General features: G+C 44.1%; 1 protein-coding gene across 1 annotated transcript; it reads left to right on the forward strand.

Annotated features, from left to right (window-relative positions):
• Nucleotides 1-503: 503 nt before the first annotated feature.
• Nucleotides 504-11,370, forward strand: LOC147726932 (uncharacterized). Its single transcript, XM_086963541.1, has 3 exons — nt 504-1,436; nt 8,692-8,793; nt 9,946-11,370. The coding sequence occupies exons 1-3, from the start codon at nt 504-506 to the stop codon at nt 11,368-11,370; spliced, it is 2,460 nt and encodes an 819-aa protein (XP_086819667.1).
• The last annotated feature ends 3,852 nt before the right edge of the window (nt 11,371-15,222 follow it).

Consider the following 15,222-nt stretch of genomic DNA (forward strand, 5'->3'; position numbering starts at 1 on the left):
CAAAGGGTAGGCTTCCTGTGGAACCAGTCGCCTACTAACTAAACCCCCAGGAAACGTAGCAGGTCTCCGCAAAGTAGCATGAGGCATTATTAGGCCCTTCTCGTATGCACGCATAGGCTGAGAGTGGTATCCAGTATGCAGTCAGGATAAGAGGCAAGTAAAACAAAAGCACCAGGAAGAATGGGCAGCGCTCCTGCGCAGCCCCGAGAAACAAAGTACCAGGAATAATGGGCAGCGCTCCTGCGCAACCCCGAAATACCTTCAAGGCGTCCTGTGGCGAAGAAGTCGTCTGTCCAGGCACGAGCATAAATCCGAAGTGCTGGAAGAATGGGCAGCACTCCTGCTCCCTCTGAAGCGCTGAGTGACGTTGCAGCGGTTCAGCAGAAAGTTGAACCGCTAACCGCCAGCAACACGGAAGTGAGGAAACTCACTTCCGCATGAGTGAAGATCAGCATGCACCACACCCACCAGGTGATCGGGGAAAGAGGGCGCCCGACTGAAACATGACAGATAATGTATTTCTCTTCCATAGACAATCCTTTGACACAGAAGGAACAGTAGGATGCATTATGTCCAGATTCAAAGGCAGTCTTTTAGAGTGTGTCACAGAAACTGCGATCAGGAGGGACAAGTTCCTGCTGCTAGGTGACTTAAATACACACCTGGAAGACTTATCAGATAAAGTAGCGGTGGAGTTCCGTGATGAACTTCACACCCTACAGTTAGAGCTGAAGGGGCAGCTTCCTACACACAATCATGGGCACTTGCTAGACCCAATATTTGCTAACTGGGAGGATGTCTTAGTTGCTCCCCCAGTTCCCCTGCCCTGGACAGATCACTTTTATGTTCCATTTATTATCTATTTGCCCAAATATAAAGCTATCGTCCCTACCCCACTCAACTACTCTCGACGCAGGTGGGCAAAATTCTCCCTGCAAGAGTTTAACAAGACTCTTACTGTGGAAGGACCCCCAGGAGGCAATGACATTGCGACGGCAAATAAATTGCTCAATGACCGCATCACGGCTGCCCTCGATTGCACAGCCCCATTGGGTCGGCCAACAAAAGGTGTCCACAGACAAAGAACAGCTCCCTGGTTTAGTGAGGCGCTGCGCTGCACGAAAAGAGACTGCAAACGTGCAGAAAGACAGTGGAGAGTGGCGTATGATGTCCGGATGAAAGAGGCCTATCTCGCAAAGAGACGTACTTACCACAATAAGATCCGGACAGAGAAGGCCACATACTATGCCGACAGAATCCAAGAGGCAGAGAACTCCGCCAGGGAACTGTTTAGCATATATAATTCCCTGGCCACCCCAAAAACCTTCACTCAAGGCGAAGATCACTCAGTAGCAGCATGCAATCGAATTGCCAACTACTTTGGGGAGAAAGTGTCGAAGATTTACTCTGCTTTTCCCAATATGCCACCTGCAGCGGTAGTGCCAGCAGAGTCTTCAAGAGATGAAGCCGATCAAAATCTGTTACTCAATTTCACCACCCCCTTATCGGTGGACTTAGTTAAAATATGCAGATCTGTCAAATCTGGCTCTCCTCGAGATCCCGCCTCACCAAAAAGGTTGGGAGACAGTCTGGAAACACTCGAACCCTACATCAGACACCTGATGGATATCTCCTTCTGCTCCAGCTCCATACCTGAGGACTGGAAACAGGCTGTGGTGCTTCCCCTCCGTAAGAAGCCCAACATTAGTTGTGAGAAGCTAGACAACCTTCGCCCCATCTCCTTACTGCCTTATTTTTCTAAGGTAGCGGAGAAGGTGGTAAATAAACAACTAATGAAATTTGTCGAAGAAAGCAACCTTCTTCATCCTACCCAATTCGGGTTCCGGCCCCGTCACTCCACGGAGTCTGCCCTTCTTAGGGCTACCGAAACCCTTAGGCAAGGGGCTGATGAGGGACAAACAATGGCCTTAATCCTCTTAGACCTCAGCGCGGAGTTCGACACTGTAGCACACTCCATCTTGCTACAGTGTCTGAACAAAGGCGGGGTGAGAGGGGCAGCGCTGAATGGATCTACTCATTTCTCACAGGCCGAAGTTTCCAAGTGAGGCAAGGTGATCATTATTCGGAGCGAATCTCATTGGATCAGGGGGTGCCGCAGGGCTCGTCCCTGAGTCCGACACTTTTTATTCTTTATGTTGCCCCGATTGCCACCTTAGTAGAGAGTTACGGCCTCCGAATGGTGTCTTACGCCGACGACACGCAGTTGGTCATCTCCCTGTCGCGTGCGCCCGGTCCTTCGGCGGACATCTTCAGAGCTTGCATGCAAGATCTTGCTGCCTGGATGTCCGCCAATTGCCTCAAGCTCAACGGAGGCAAGACCAAGGTGTAAGTATGGGCGGAAAATCCGTTACGCTCGCGGATTTTGCAGATTTTCGGTAAATTCGCAATCCGCGAGATTTGCGAATTTCCCGCAAAATCCGCAAATTCGCACGCAGCGGATTTTTTTTGCGGCTCGCGTCGTTGGTGATACAATTTTTGCGGCGCGCGGCGTTTATCATCGCTTGCCGAGTTGTTTTTCTCTATATTTTGCGAGTGCTGCGCCATTTTGGATCTTGCTGTGTGATCCCGCGGGAATTTGGCGAGCGCGATTACGTCATCGCGGCTTGCCAACTTGCACAGCGAGAGTTTGTCAACGCGAGTACGGCGAGATCACGTCTCGCGGTACTTCGCAATTGCGAGATTTGAGATGCGGCGAGCAGCAACAATCTCACACAAGCGAAAATATAAAATTTGCAATTCTGCACAAGAAATCCACCAGCAAGCGGCATAAACCTTCTTGAAATGATGATTTTTATCTGAATAACTCCTTAGGTTGACATTTGCCTGCACTTTTTTAGCGAGGGGTCCATTTTGGGGAGGGGGGAGGGGGTGGGAGGAAGGAAGTGCCCCACAGTCTTCAACTTCCTGTTCCTGTCCAGCAGGCTCCTCCCAGTGCTTTGTCCATCTCCTGGTCACTTTTCATTTGGATCTGCAGCTGGAAGGATTACTTTTTGTGGATGCTGCTGGATATTTGGATTTGAGTCCTTTTTGACTTTCTTTGGATCACTGTTGGATTAGAAATTTTACAAGTAAGTTTGTTTGGGGCATTACAGTTGCTGCAACTAAAATTTTGGAATTTTCGATTTTTGGGCTGTTTTGGGGCCTTTTGCCCAGGGGTACTCAGTGGTGGGTGGACTGAGTCTTTCTGTGGGTTGTCTTGAACTTAAACATCATGGAGGGCATGGATGGATTGGGATTGTGCTGATTTTTCAGTGATTTTCGTTTTTTGGGACTGTACTTGTGGCCTTTTCACCAGGGGTATTTGAGTCTAGCATGGGCCTAGTCTTTCTGTGGGCTGTCTTGAACTTAAACATCATGGAGGGCATGGATGGAATGGGATTGTGCTGATTTTTCAGTGATTTTCGTTTTTTGGGGCTGTACTTGTGGCCTTTTCACCAGGGGTATTTGAGTCTAGCATGGGCCTAGTCTTTCTGTGGGCTGTCTTGAACTTAAACATCATGGAGGGCATGGATGGAATGGGATTGTGCTGATTTTGCAGTGTTTTTCGATTTTTGGGGGTGTTCATGGGGAGGGACAGGCCATGTGGCTGGTGGCCATTTTGAGTGCTGCTACAGGCACTGACCATGTGCTGGGAGGCAAGTGGCCATTTTGAATGCAGGCTTTGTTGTTAGGCCTGCAACAATTTTGCCTACTTTTCAACCTTTATGCCCAGGGGTAGTGAGTCTTGCATGGGCCTAGTCTTTCTGTGGGTTGTCTTGAATTTAAACATCATGGAGGGCATGGATGGATTGGGATTGTGCTGATTTTTCAGTGATTTTCGTTTTTTGGGGCTGTACTTGTGGCCTTTTCACCAGGGGTATTTGAGTCTAGCATGGGCCTAGTCTTTCTGTGGGCTGTCTTGAACTTAAACATCATGGAGGGCATGGATGGAATGGGATTGTGCTGATTTTGCAGTGTTTTTCGATTTTTGGGGGTGTTCATGGGGAGGGACAGGCCATGTGGCTGGTGGCCATTTTGAGTGCTGCTACAGGCACTGGCCATGTGCTGGGAGGCAAGTGGCCATTTTGAATGCAGGCTTTGTTGTTAGGCTTGCAACCATTTTGCCTACTTTTCAACCTTTATGCCCAGGGGTAGTGAGTCTTGCATGGGCCTAGTCTTTCTGTGGGTTGTCTTGAATTTAAACATCATGGAGGGCATGGATGGATTGGGATTGTGCTGATTTTTCAGTGATTTTCGTTTTTTGGGGCTGTACTTGTGGCCTTTTCACCAGGGGTATTTGAGTCTAGCATGGGCCTAGTCTTTCTGTGGGCTGTCTTGAACTTAAACATCATGGAGGGCATGGATGGAATGGGATTGTGCTGATTTTTCAGTGATTTTCGTTTTTTGGGGCTGTACTTGTGGCCTTTTCACCAGGGGTATTTGAGTCTAGCATGGGCCTAGTCTTTCTGTGGGCTGTCTTGAACTTAAACATCATGGAGGGCATGGATGGAATGGGATTGTGCTGATTTTGCAGTGTTTTTCGATTTTTGGGGGTGTTCATGGGGAGGGACAGGCCATGTGGCTGGTGGCCATTTTGAGTGCTGCTACAGGCACTGACCATGTGCTGGGAGGCAAGTGGCCATTTTGAATGCAGGCTTTGTTGTTAGGCCTGCAACCATTTTGCCTACTTTTCAACCTTTATGCCCAGGGGTAGTGAGTCTTGCATGGGCCTAGTCTTTCTGTGGGTTGTCTTGAATTTAAACATCATGGAGGGCATGGATGGATTGGGATTGTGCTGATTTTTCAGTGATTTTCGTTTTTTGGGGCTGTACTTGTGGCCTTTTCACCAGGGGTATTTGAGTCTAGCATGGGCCTAGTCTTTCTGTGGGCTGTCTTGAACTTAAACATCATGGAGGGCATGGATGGAATGGGATTGTGCTGATTTTGCAGTGTTTTTCGATTTTTGGGGGTGTTCATGGGGAGGGACAGGCCATGTGGCTGGTGGCCATTTTGAGTGCTGCTACAGGCACTGGCCATGTGCTGGGAGGCAAGTGGCCATTTTGAATGCAGGCTTTGTTGTTAGGCTTGCAACCATTTTGCCTACTTTTCAACCTTTATGCCCAGGGGTAGTGAGTCTTGCATGGGCCTAGTCTTTCTGTGGGTTGTCTTGAATTTAAACATCATGGAGGGCATGGATGGATTGGGATTGTGCTGATTTTTCAGTGATTTTCGTTTTTTGGGGCTGTACTTGTGGCCTTTTCACCAGGGGTATTTGAGTCTAGCATGGGCCTAGTCTTTCTGTGGGCTGTCTTGAACTTAAACATCATGGAGGGCATGGATGGAATGGGATTGTGCTGATTTTTCAGTGATTTTCGTTTTTTGGGGCTGTACTTGTGGCCTTTTCACCAGGGGTATTTGAGTCTAGCATGGGCCTATTCTTTCTGTGGGCTGTCTTGAACTTAAACATCATGGAGGGCATGGATGGAATGGGATTGTGCTGATTTTGCAGTGTTTTTCGATTTTTGGGGGTGTTCATGGGGAGGGACAGGCCATGTGGCTGGTGGCCATTTTGAGTGCTGCTACAGGCACTGGCCATGTGCTGGGAGGCAAGTGGCCATTTTGAATGCAGGCTTTGTTGTTAGGCTTGCAACCATTTTGCCTACTTTTCAACCTTTATGCCCAGGGGTAGTGAGTCTTGCATGGGCCTAGTCTTTCTGTGGGTTGTCTTGAATTTAAACATCATGGAGGGCATGGATGGATTGGGATTGTGCTGATTTTTCAGTGATTTTCGTTTTTTGGGGCTGTACTTGTGGCCTTTTCACCAGGGGTATTTGAGTCTAGCATGGGCCTAGTCTTTCTGTGGGCTGTCTTGAACTTAAACATCATGGAGGGCATGGATGGAATGGGATTGTGCTGATTTTTCAGTGATTTTCGTTTTTTGGGGCTGTACTTGTGGCCTTTTCACCAGGGGTATTTGAGTCGGTTGTATGACGCTCCATCGCGTGCAACGTCCTCGCGGACGTTCGCATCGCGGACAAAACATCGCAATGGCACTTACATCGGCCATTTTCTCATCGCGCGACGTTGCGCCGCAAATGCGGCCTTGAAACAGGATCGCGTGTCACATCGGCGACATAACATCGCGCGACATGACAACGCGATGTTTCACATCGGTTACAAATTTTGCTATCCAATGGGTTTGTGGGGGGTGGGGGGGTATATATCGTCTTGCCCACCGGTTTTTCCGCCATTTGTGCCTGTGTCTTTCCCTGCGGACATCCTTTGGAACCTGCATCCTTTGGAACCGGTAAGTGTGCAGTACGCTCGTGCTTACTCATTTTATTCCCTACTCACCCCGATTGTACATGTTTTGTAAGAAGGTGATTCGAATTGCGCTGGATTTCCCTCATCTTTGTATGTTATTCGTGCACCCCTAGTAGCCTGTGATATCTGTTTTGTGCCACCGTGTGTTCACTCATGCCTATTCACGTAGTAGTGCACAGCGGATTTTATGTTTCCCTCCTCCCCCCTTTATCCTCACGGCTCATGTTTGAAAACGTTCAATTTAGGTTATTGTCAAGTCTGCACGCGTGTCTGCAGTGTTTCCGCGACTGTGGTTTGTTGTTTTCTAATGTTCTGATCTTTAGCAATAAGAAACCTGTGAGAAACTTGTGTTACCTCTCTTGTAGTGCGCATAAATGATAAGGCATTTCACTGTAGTGAAATGGTGTATTCACATCGGTAACCTGCGTTTTTGCGCTCGATAACTTCGTTGTGGGAAGAAGAAATAATAATGTCCGCTTAATGTTTTCATTTCCCGTCCACCTGATGCACTTTTCCATTCCCGTTTCAATTCCCCGATCATCTGCAGAGTCTCGTCAGGATAATGGGGCCTGTCTTGCTCGACTAACCTCAGGCAAATTAAAAGAGGGCTATGGGGGTACATAAGGTTGGGCGAGGTAATGAACTCGGCAAGCAGTTAATACACACACAGGCACATTGGTCTAATGCAATGGACCCTTTAGTATAGTGTCCACTGTGCACGACTTATTGCACCAAATCTGGCACTTAATGGGAAAATCTACCCTGTGACGAAGGTTACTGTATGCCCAAATTCATTGATATTTTAGCATCACAAACTAGTACTCCACCAGAGAGAAACGGATAGAAATCCTATGTTATTCTTGGGTTTTTGCAGTTAAACGTTACACGACCTGGGCCTCCTTTCCTCATGTGTAGAATTCTGTCCCTACCCGTGTTCCCCCCAGAACCCGTTCGTGGCATGCTGTATGTAAATAAGGTGCTTGTAGGTCATAGCGCCCATTTACTTTTTATCACGAATAATCAAGGCAGGCACTAGATAATTCTCGGCACATTTAAGTATTAAATGAATGCATATTTCCTGGAAACAATGAAAATCGAACTCGAAAATATTTGTGCTGAAATACTTGTGCAAAAAATGTTGTTTAATTTTACTTTATTCTTAGTGCAATTTGTAAATACATCGAATAGCAAAGCACATTTTTTGTAATATATTTTCTGAAGGCATTGGTTGTATGACGATCCATCGCGTGCACCGTCCTCTGCTAAATAAATGCTTAATAAGTGGCAGAACCCACTGAACCCTGACCTCATAAGCAAAGCGGAGCGCAGAACGAAAAAAAGGCTAATGTATGAAAGTTGAGGGTGCAAAAATATTTAGCGCGTCCGCCAAAGTGATATTGATTTTTAACATTCACTGCCTGTGAGAACGTAGGCAGCAGTGTCATATTGTTTTAATACCACTGCACGAATGCAAAAGCACATTTAATCAGTTTATTTCAGTCAGTTTGTGAAGAGCTGAGAACTGTGAGGGGGAAACCAAGGGGGGGGAGGCGACGAGGAAAGGGTTAAAAGAGCTGCAGGCAGGGGGAGGGGTGGTGCAGGCGGGGGGAGATATGGTGCAGGCGGAGGGGAGGGATGGTGCAGGCGGAGGGGAGATGGTGCAGGCGGAGGGGAGATGGTTCAGGCAGAGGGAGGGATGGTGCAGGCAGGGGGGGAGATGGTTCAGGCAGAGGGAGGGATGGTGCAGGGAGGGGGAGGGATGGTGCAGGCGGAGGGGAGGGATGGTGCAGGCGGAGGGGAGATGGTGCAGGCAGAGGGAGGGATGGTGCAGGCGGAGGGGAGATGGTGCAGGCAGAGGTGACATGGTGCAGGCAGAGGGTGAGATGGTCCATCCGGTAAGTTGTGAGGGGGTGACACCATGAGTTACCCGCGCCGGGTAACACCAACCCGAGTGACGCCACTGATTAGAATCTTCAAAGAAAATGAAGGACGAAAACGTCACTATAAAATCTGTATGTATTTTATTTGCTAGTAAATATCTAAAACTGAGATATTTATTTTGTTAAGGCTATCTTGGACAAGAGGTCACGTTGTTGGCTGCATCACCCGGCACTAATTGTGTGCTTCAAATATCTTGGAACATCAACAGGCAGCATAAACCAAAGGTAATTTGCCTTACAGTGCCCTTTGTTATGTAATTATCGATTTATGTATATGCAAAGCTTTCCATCTGGGTCTGATTTGAATCATTCTGCCCGTAGCTTTATAAGCCAAGGAAAGCACACATCGTTTTGCTTTCATGCTTAAATAAATGACTCACTTTCAGCTGCTTATATTGCATATTTTTGTCTGGCATATTTCTCTTAGATCATCACAAATCAGGTGGTCGACACGTCGTTGCCTGCATCACACAGCACTAATTTTGTGCTTCAAATAGCTTGGAACACCAACAGGCAGCAGAAAACAAAGGTAATTTGCCTTACAGCATGCATGTAGACCGCTTTGATCATAGACACGGAGCGCACCTTCTCTTCATAACTTTGCAGTTTATCGGGCGCAACGTCCTCGCGAGCGTTTGCAAGCAGCAAAACATAAGGACTTTGCGTTGAATTACACGCGTTACATAAAAGATAGAAATTAAATAAACTTGCAAATGTACCAAATGCACTTGAAGAAAAGTGTCGCATAGTACCATGGCAGGTGGGTGTGTTGGTGGTTGGATGGTTTGTTGGATGGATGGGTTGGTGGATGGGTTTTGTGATTGCATAAATTGTTGCTGGCTTGGCTTGATATACCCAACGTTAGACTAATCTCTATTTCGCCTCTTAAAATAGCCCGTCGCCACCGTGAGGCTTTGTGTGGTTATCCAAAACTGAGAAGAAGGCCATCCAAAGCGTTAAACAACGATAGAGGTACATTAATGAAATGTCCAATTTACTCTTACGACACGAACTAGTGTCTGGGAGGTATGTGCTGCATAGTACCATGGAATTGAATGTCTTTGCTGTTTGGTCTATTAGGCGTGTAATAATTGCACCGCAAACACATTTTTTTTTTATGTGCAGAAAAAAATTGCTATGTTTCGTTGTAGTTTTGTAGTACAGTACTTATAACATAGAAAACCTTTAAAGCCTTGTAAATGCAAATAGTGTAGTCGAAAGACCAAAGTAATAATGCCACAGCTAACCTTTCTTTCTTACTTCCTGTTACAGATTTTTAAAGGTCACGGAGGTGCAAGTCCAGCAAATATTTAAGGTTTCTACGCTAAGTGCAGCAGATTAGCACAAAAGGTAAACATGCATTTGCAATGCAATAGGTCCCGCATTAGGCAAGTTGGCTTTATTTCACCGGGACATGACAAAATTGTTCTAAATGTTTTTTTTTTATATTGTGACATTAATAGCTTTGTCCTTAACAATCTTAATACTTGTATTTCTGTGCAATGTGACACCTATAGCCTTGTAAATGGCACATGTTTGGGATTGACGTCACTGACAAGCATTGATGTTACAAATTCTATAGTCTTATAATAAAATAATGTATTTGAAAATAAAAGTGATTGTAATTTATAATGGCAATCGCTTAAACTTTAGGAACTAATCTCATTTTTTTTTTTTACAGCAAATGTCTGATCCTAAGATGGCGCAATATATCATGTCAAGCAGAGGAAATCGCCTACTGAAACACAGCGGTTATATATATTGCAAGGAGAGAAATTCTGAGCCACGGGGTCATTGGAAGTGTGTGCAATATTACTCAAGGCATTGCAGAGGACGAGCGGTTACTCTGGGTGAGTCTGTTTTAAGAAGCACAGAGCATAACCACTCGGCCTCTGCAACTGCTATTGAAGTTAGAGAGTCGATAAACGAGATGAAAATGATTGCAGGCAACTCCAATGACCCTTGTGGTGCCATTTTAAGGGAGGTATCACAACATATTACTGAACATGTGGCTAGTAGTATGCCTGCCATCCCCAGCTTACGTCGAATGATCCAACGTAAGAAACTCGCGAAGCATCCAAAAAGTGTGGCACCTCAAACTTTTGGGGAGATTGAAATTCCTGCTGAACTCTCTGTCACCGTTTCAAAGGAACAGTTTCTTCTGTATGACAATGACAATTGTCATAAGCGCATTTTAATATTCAGCACCCCCCGTAATCTTAACCGCTTGGAGAACAGTGATGTGTGGATGCTTGATGGGACCTTTAAAAGCACGCCCACCCCTTTCGCTCAAATCTACACCATTCACGGGTACATCAACGACATTGTAGTTCCTTTAGTCTACAGTTTATTACCAGACAAACAATCCTCAACGTATACTGAGTTTTTGTCAGTTGTAAAATCTAAAATCCCAAACAAAAGTCCGAGAAAAGTAATCATGGACTTTGAATTACCCATGATGAATGTTGTAAAGAAATTGTACATTGATACCCAAATACAAGGATGTTATTTTCATTTTTCTCAGGCTATTTGGCGCAAAATTCAAAAAACATCCCTTATTGAGGATTATGTGTCTGATAGTCAACTGCAGTTTGAGCTGAAAAAACTAGCTGGTCTTTGCTTTGTTCCTCCTGATAGTGTAGATGACTACTACACATCGATTACAGAGTCAGAATATTTTATGGTAAACGAGGACAAATTGGCACCATTATTAAATTATTTTGAAGACACATGGATTGGGCATCTAAGCAGGTCGAGTTGCCGGAGGAAACCACGTTTTCTTGTGGACTGGTGGAACTGCTACTCGACCTGCTTAGAGGGAGGAGCAAAGACAAACAATGCCCTTGAGGGTTGGCACAACTCTTTAAACAAAAGTATTGGGAAACCGCACCCTAATTTCTACTGTTTTCTTGAGATTTTAAAAAAGGAGCAAAGTTTCCAGGAAATGCGAATGTCACAGTGTTTAGCAGCTAATCTCCACCCACGTGTTTGCCCCCGTTCAAAGGAAATGTCTGTCCGACTTTTGGCAGTAGTAAAACTTTTCCCCTTCTCTGTGCCTTCTGACTACCTGTCTTCCATCGCACATGTGCTTAATTCATTTGGGTAAAAAAAGTTGTCACTTGTATGTGTTGTATTGTGTTGGGGCTATTACATACCTAGTAAGTCTGTAAGTAATTTGTATCAATGCAATGTAAACCAAATAAAAATGTACAAACTTATTTATTGTGTTTACCAAATCCTAATGTACAAACGTGTTTATTGTGTTTACCAAATAAAAATGTACAAAAGTGTTTATTGTGTTTGACTATTAACTATGTACACACGTTGAATTAGTGTTTGACAAATAAAAATGTACAAACTTGATTCTTGTCTATTTTTGTATGTGACATTACAGATCACCTCCATTAATCCACCATCACCCATCCACCCATCCCACCCACTCATCCATTAACCCACCATCACCCATCCACCCATCACACCCACCCACATCCATCCATCCACCCATCCCACCCACTCATCCATTAACCCACCATCACCCATACACCCATCACACCCACCCACATCCATCCATCCACCCATCCCACCCACCCACCCATCCATTAATCCACCATCACCCATCCACCCATCCCACCCACTCATCCATTAATCCACCATCATCCACCCATCCCACCCACCCACATCCATCCATCCACCCATCCCACCCACTCATCCATTAACCCACCATCACCCATCCACCCATCACACCCACCCACATCCATCCATCCACCCATCCCACCCACCCACATCCATCCATCCACCCATCCCACCCACCCACCCATCCATCGATTAATCCACCATCACCCATACACCCATCCCACCCACCCACATCCATCCACCCATCCCACCCACCCACCCATCCATCGATTAATCCACCATCACCCATACACCCATCCCACCCACCCACATCCATCCACCCATCACACCCACCCACATCCATCCATCCACCCATCCCACCCACCCACCCATCCATCGATTAATCCACCATCACCCATACACCCATCCCACCCACCCACATCCATCCACCCATCCCACCCACCCACCCACCCATCCATCGATTAATCCACCATCACCCATACACCCATCCCACCCACCCACATCCATCCACCCATCCCACCCACCCACATCCATCCATCCACCCATCCCACCCATTAAATAAACAATCCTTTAATAAAGACATTGTCCATTTTATTTATTAAATATGATGCATCCACTCAGCAGTAATACATTTCCTTTAATAAAGACAATTTTTAAAAATGATGCATCCACTCAGCATTAATGCGCACAATTCCGCTAATAAACAATCCTTTAATAAAGACAATGTCCATTTTATTTATTAATTAAATATGATGCATCCACTCAGCATTGATACATTTACTTTAATAAAGACAATTTTTGGTATGAGTGGAGGCTCGAACCTTGTCTTCCAGCACCAAAGTCTGGCAACCGATCCGTCAGACCACATATTTTATTTATTTATTTTTTTATTTATTGACGTATTGTACGTGCCGGCTAATAACAAAAGTGTCTTCAGTCTTCCGATGTAATGTTTAAAGGCCGGATGTGTCATTCTTAAATAAACAATCCTTTAATAAAGACATTGTCCATTTTATTTATGAAATATGATGCATCCACTCAGCAGTAATACATTTCCTTTAATAAAGACAATTTTTAAATATGATGCATCCACTCAGCATTAATGCGCACAATTCCGCTAATAAACAATCCTTTAATAAAGACAATGTCGATTTTATTTATTAAATATGATGCATCCACTAATAAAGACAATTTTTGGTATGAGTGGAGTCTCTGCATTAATGCGCACAATTCCGCTAATAAACAATCCTTTAATAAAGACAATGTCGATTTTATTTATTAAATATGATGCATCCACTAATAAAGACAATTTTTGGTATGAGTGGAGTCTCGAACCTTGTCTGCCAGCACCAAAGTCTGGCAACCGATCCGTCAGACCACATATTTTATTTATTTATTTTTGTATTTATTCCCGTAAAAAAAGTGTAAACAAAAGTGTCTTCTCGCAAAAGTGTTCTTAAATAAACAATCCTTTAATAAAGACATTGTCCATTTTATTTATGAAATATGATGCATCCACTCAGCAGTAATACATTTCCTTTAATAAAGACAATTTTTAAAAATGATGCATCCACTCAGCATTAATGCGCACAATTCCGCTAATAAACAATCCTTTAATAAAGACAATGTCGATTTTATTTATTAAATATGATGCATCCACTAATAAAGACAATTTTTGGTATGAGTGGAGTCTCGAACCTTGTCTGCCAGCACCAAAGTCTGGCAACCGATCCGTCAGACCACATATTTTATTTATTTATTTTTGTATTTATTCCCGTAAAAGAAGTGTAAACAAAAGTGTCTTCTCGCAAAAGTGTTCTTAAATAAACAATCCTTTAATAAAGACATTGTCCATTTTATTTATTAAATATGATGCATCCACTGAGCAGTAATACATTTACTTTAATAAAGACAATTTTTAAATATGATGCATCCACTCAGCATTAATGCGCACAATTCCGCTAATAAACAATCCTTTAATAAAGACAATGTCCATTTTATTTATTAATTAAATATGATGCATCCACTCAGCATTGATACATTTACTTTAATAAAGACAATTTTTGGTATGAGTGGAGGCTCGAACCTTGTCTTCCAGCACCAAAGTCTGGCAACCGATCCGTCAGACCACATATTTTATTTATTTATTTTTTTATTTATTGACGTATTGTACGTGCCGGCTAATAACAAAAGTGTCTTCAGTCTTCCGATGTAATGTTTAAAGGCCGGATGTGTCATTCTTAAATAAACAATCCTTTAATAAAGACATTGTCCATTTTATTTATGAAATATGATGCATCCACTCAGCAGTAATACATTTCCTTTAATAAAGACAATTTTTAAATATGATGCATCCACTCAGCATTAATGCGCACAATTCCGCTAATAAACAATCCTTTAATAAAGACAATGTCAATTTTATTTATTAAATATGATGCATCCACTAATAAAGACAATTTTTGGTATGAGTGGAGTCTCTGCATTAATGCGCACAATTCCGCTAATAAACAATCCTTTAATAAAGACAATGTCGATTTTATTTATTAAATATGATGCATCCACTAATAAAGACAATTTTTGGTATGAGTGGAGTCTCGAACCTTGTCTGCCAGCACCAAAGTCTGGCAACCGATCCGTCAGACCACATATTTTATTTATTTATTTTTGTATTTATTCCCGTAAAAAAAGTGTAAACAAAAGTGTCTTCAACAATTATTCTGCTGTCTACCGATGTAATGTTTAAGCCGGATGTGTTCTTAAACAAACAAAAGTGTCTTCAACAAAGAAATATTCTGCTCGCAAAAGTGTCTTCCGATGTAATGTTTAACGATGTAGAATGAAATGCGATGTACTTGCATGCGTTCTGACGGCATGCGATGTGAGGTCGCGCACGATGTAAGAGCAGCGATGCACTGTCAGCGCGATGCGACATATCCGATGTAAGCGGCGCTTCCCATTTGAGTCTAGCATGGGCCTATTCTTTCTGTGGGCTGTCTTGAACTTAAACATCATGGAGGGCATGGATGGAATGGGATTGTGCTGATTTTGCAGTGTTTTTCGATTTTTGGGGGTGTTCATGGGGAGGGACAGGCCATGTGGCTGGTGGCCATTTTGAGTGCTGCTACAGGCACTGGCCATGTGCTGGGAGGCAAGTGGCCATTTTGAATGCAGGCTTTGTTGTTAGGCCTGCAACCATTTTGCCTACTTTTCAACCTTTATGCCCAGGGGTAGTGAGTCTTGCATGGGCCTAGTCTTTCTGTGGGTTGTCTTGAATTTAAACATCATGGAGGGCATGGATGGATTGGGATTGCGCTGATTTTTCAGT

The sequence above is a fragment of the Lissotriton vulgaris genome, chromosome 3_1 (assembly GCF_964263255.1).
Source record: "Lissotriton vulgaris chromosome 3_1, aLisVul1.2, whole genome shotgun sequence".
Classification (NCBI taxonomy): Eukaryota; Metazoa; Chordata; class Amphibia; order Caudata; family Salamandridae; genus Lissotriton; species Lissotriton vulgaris.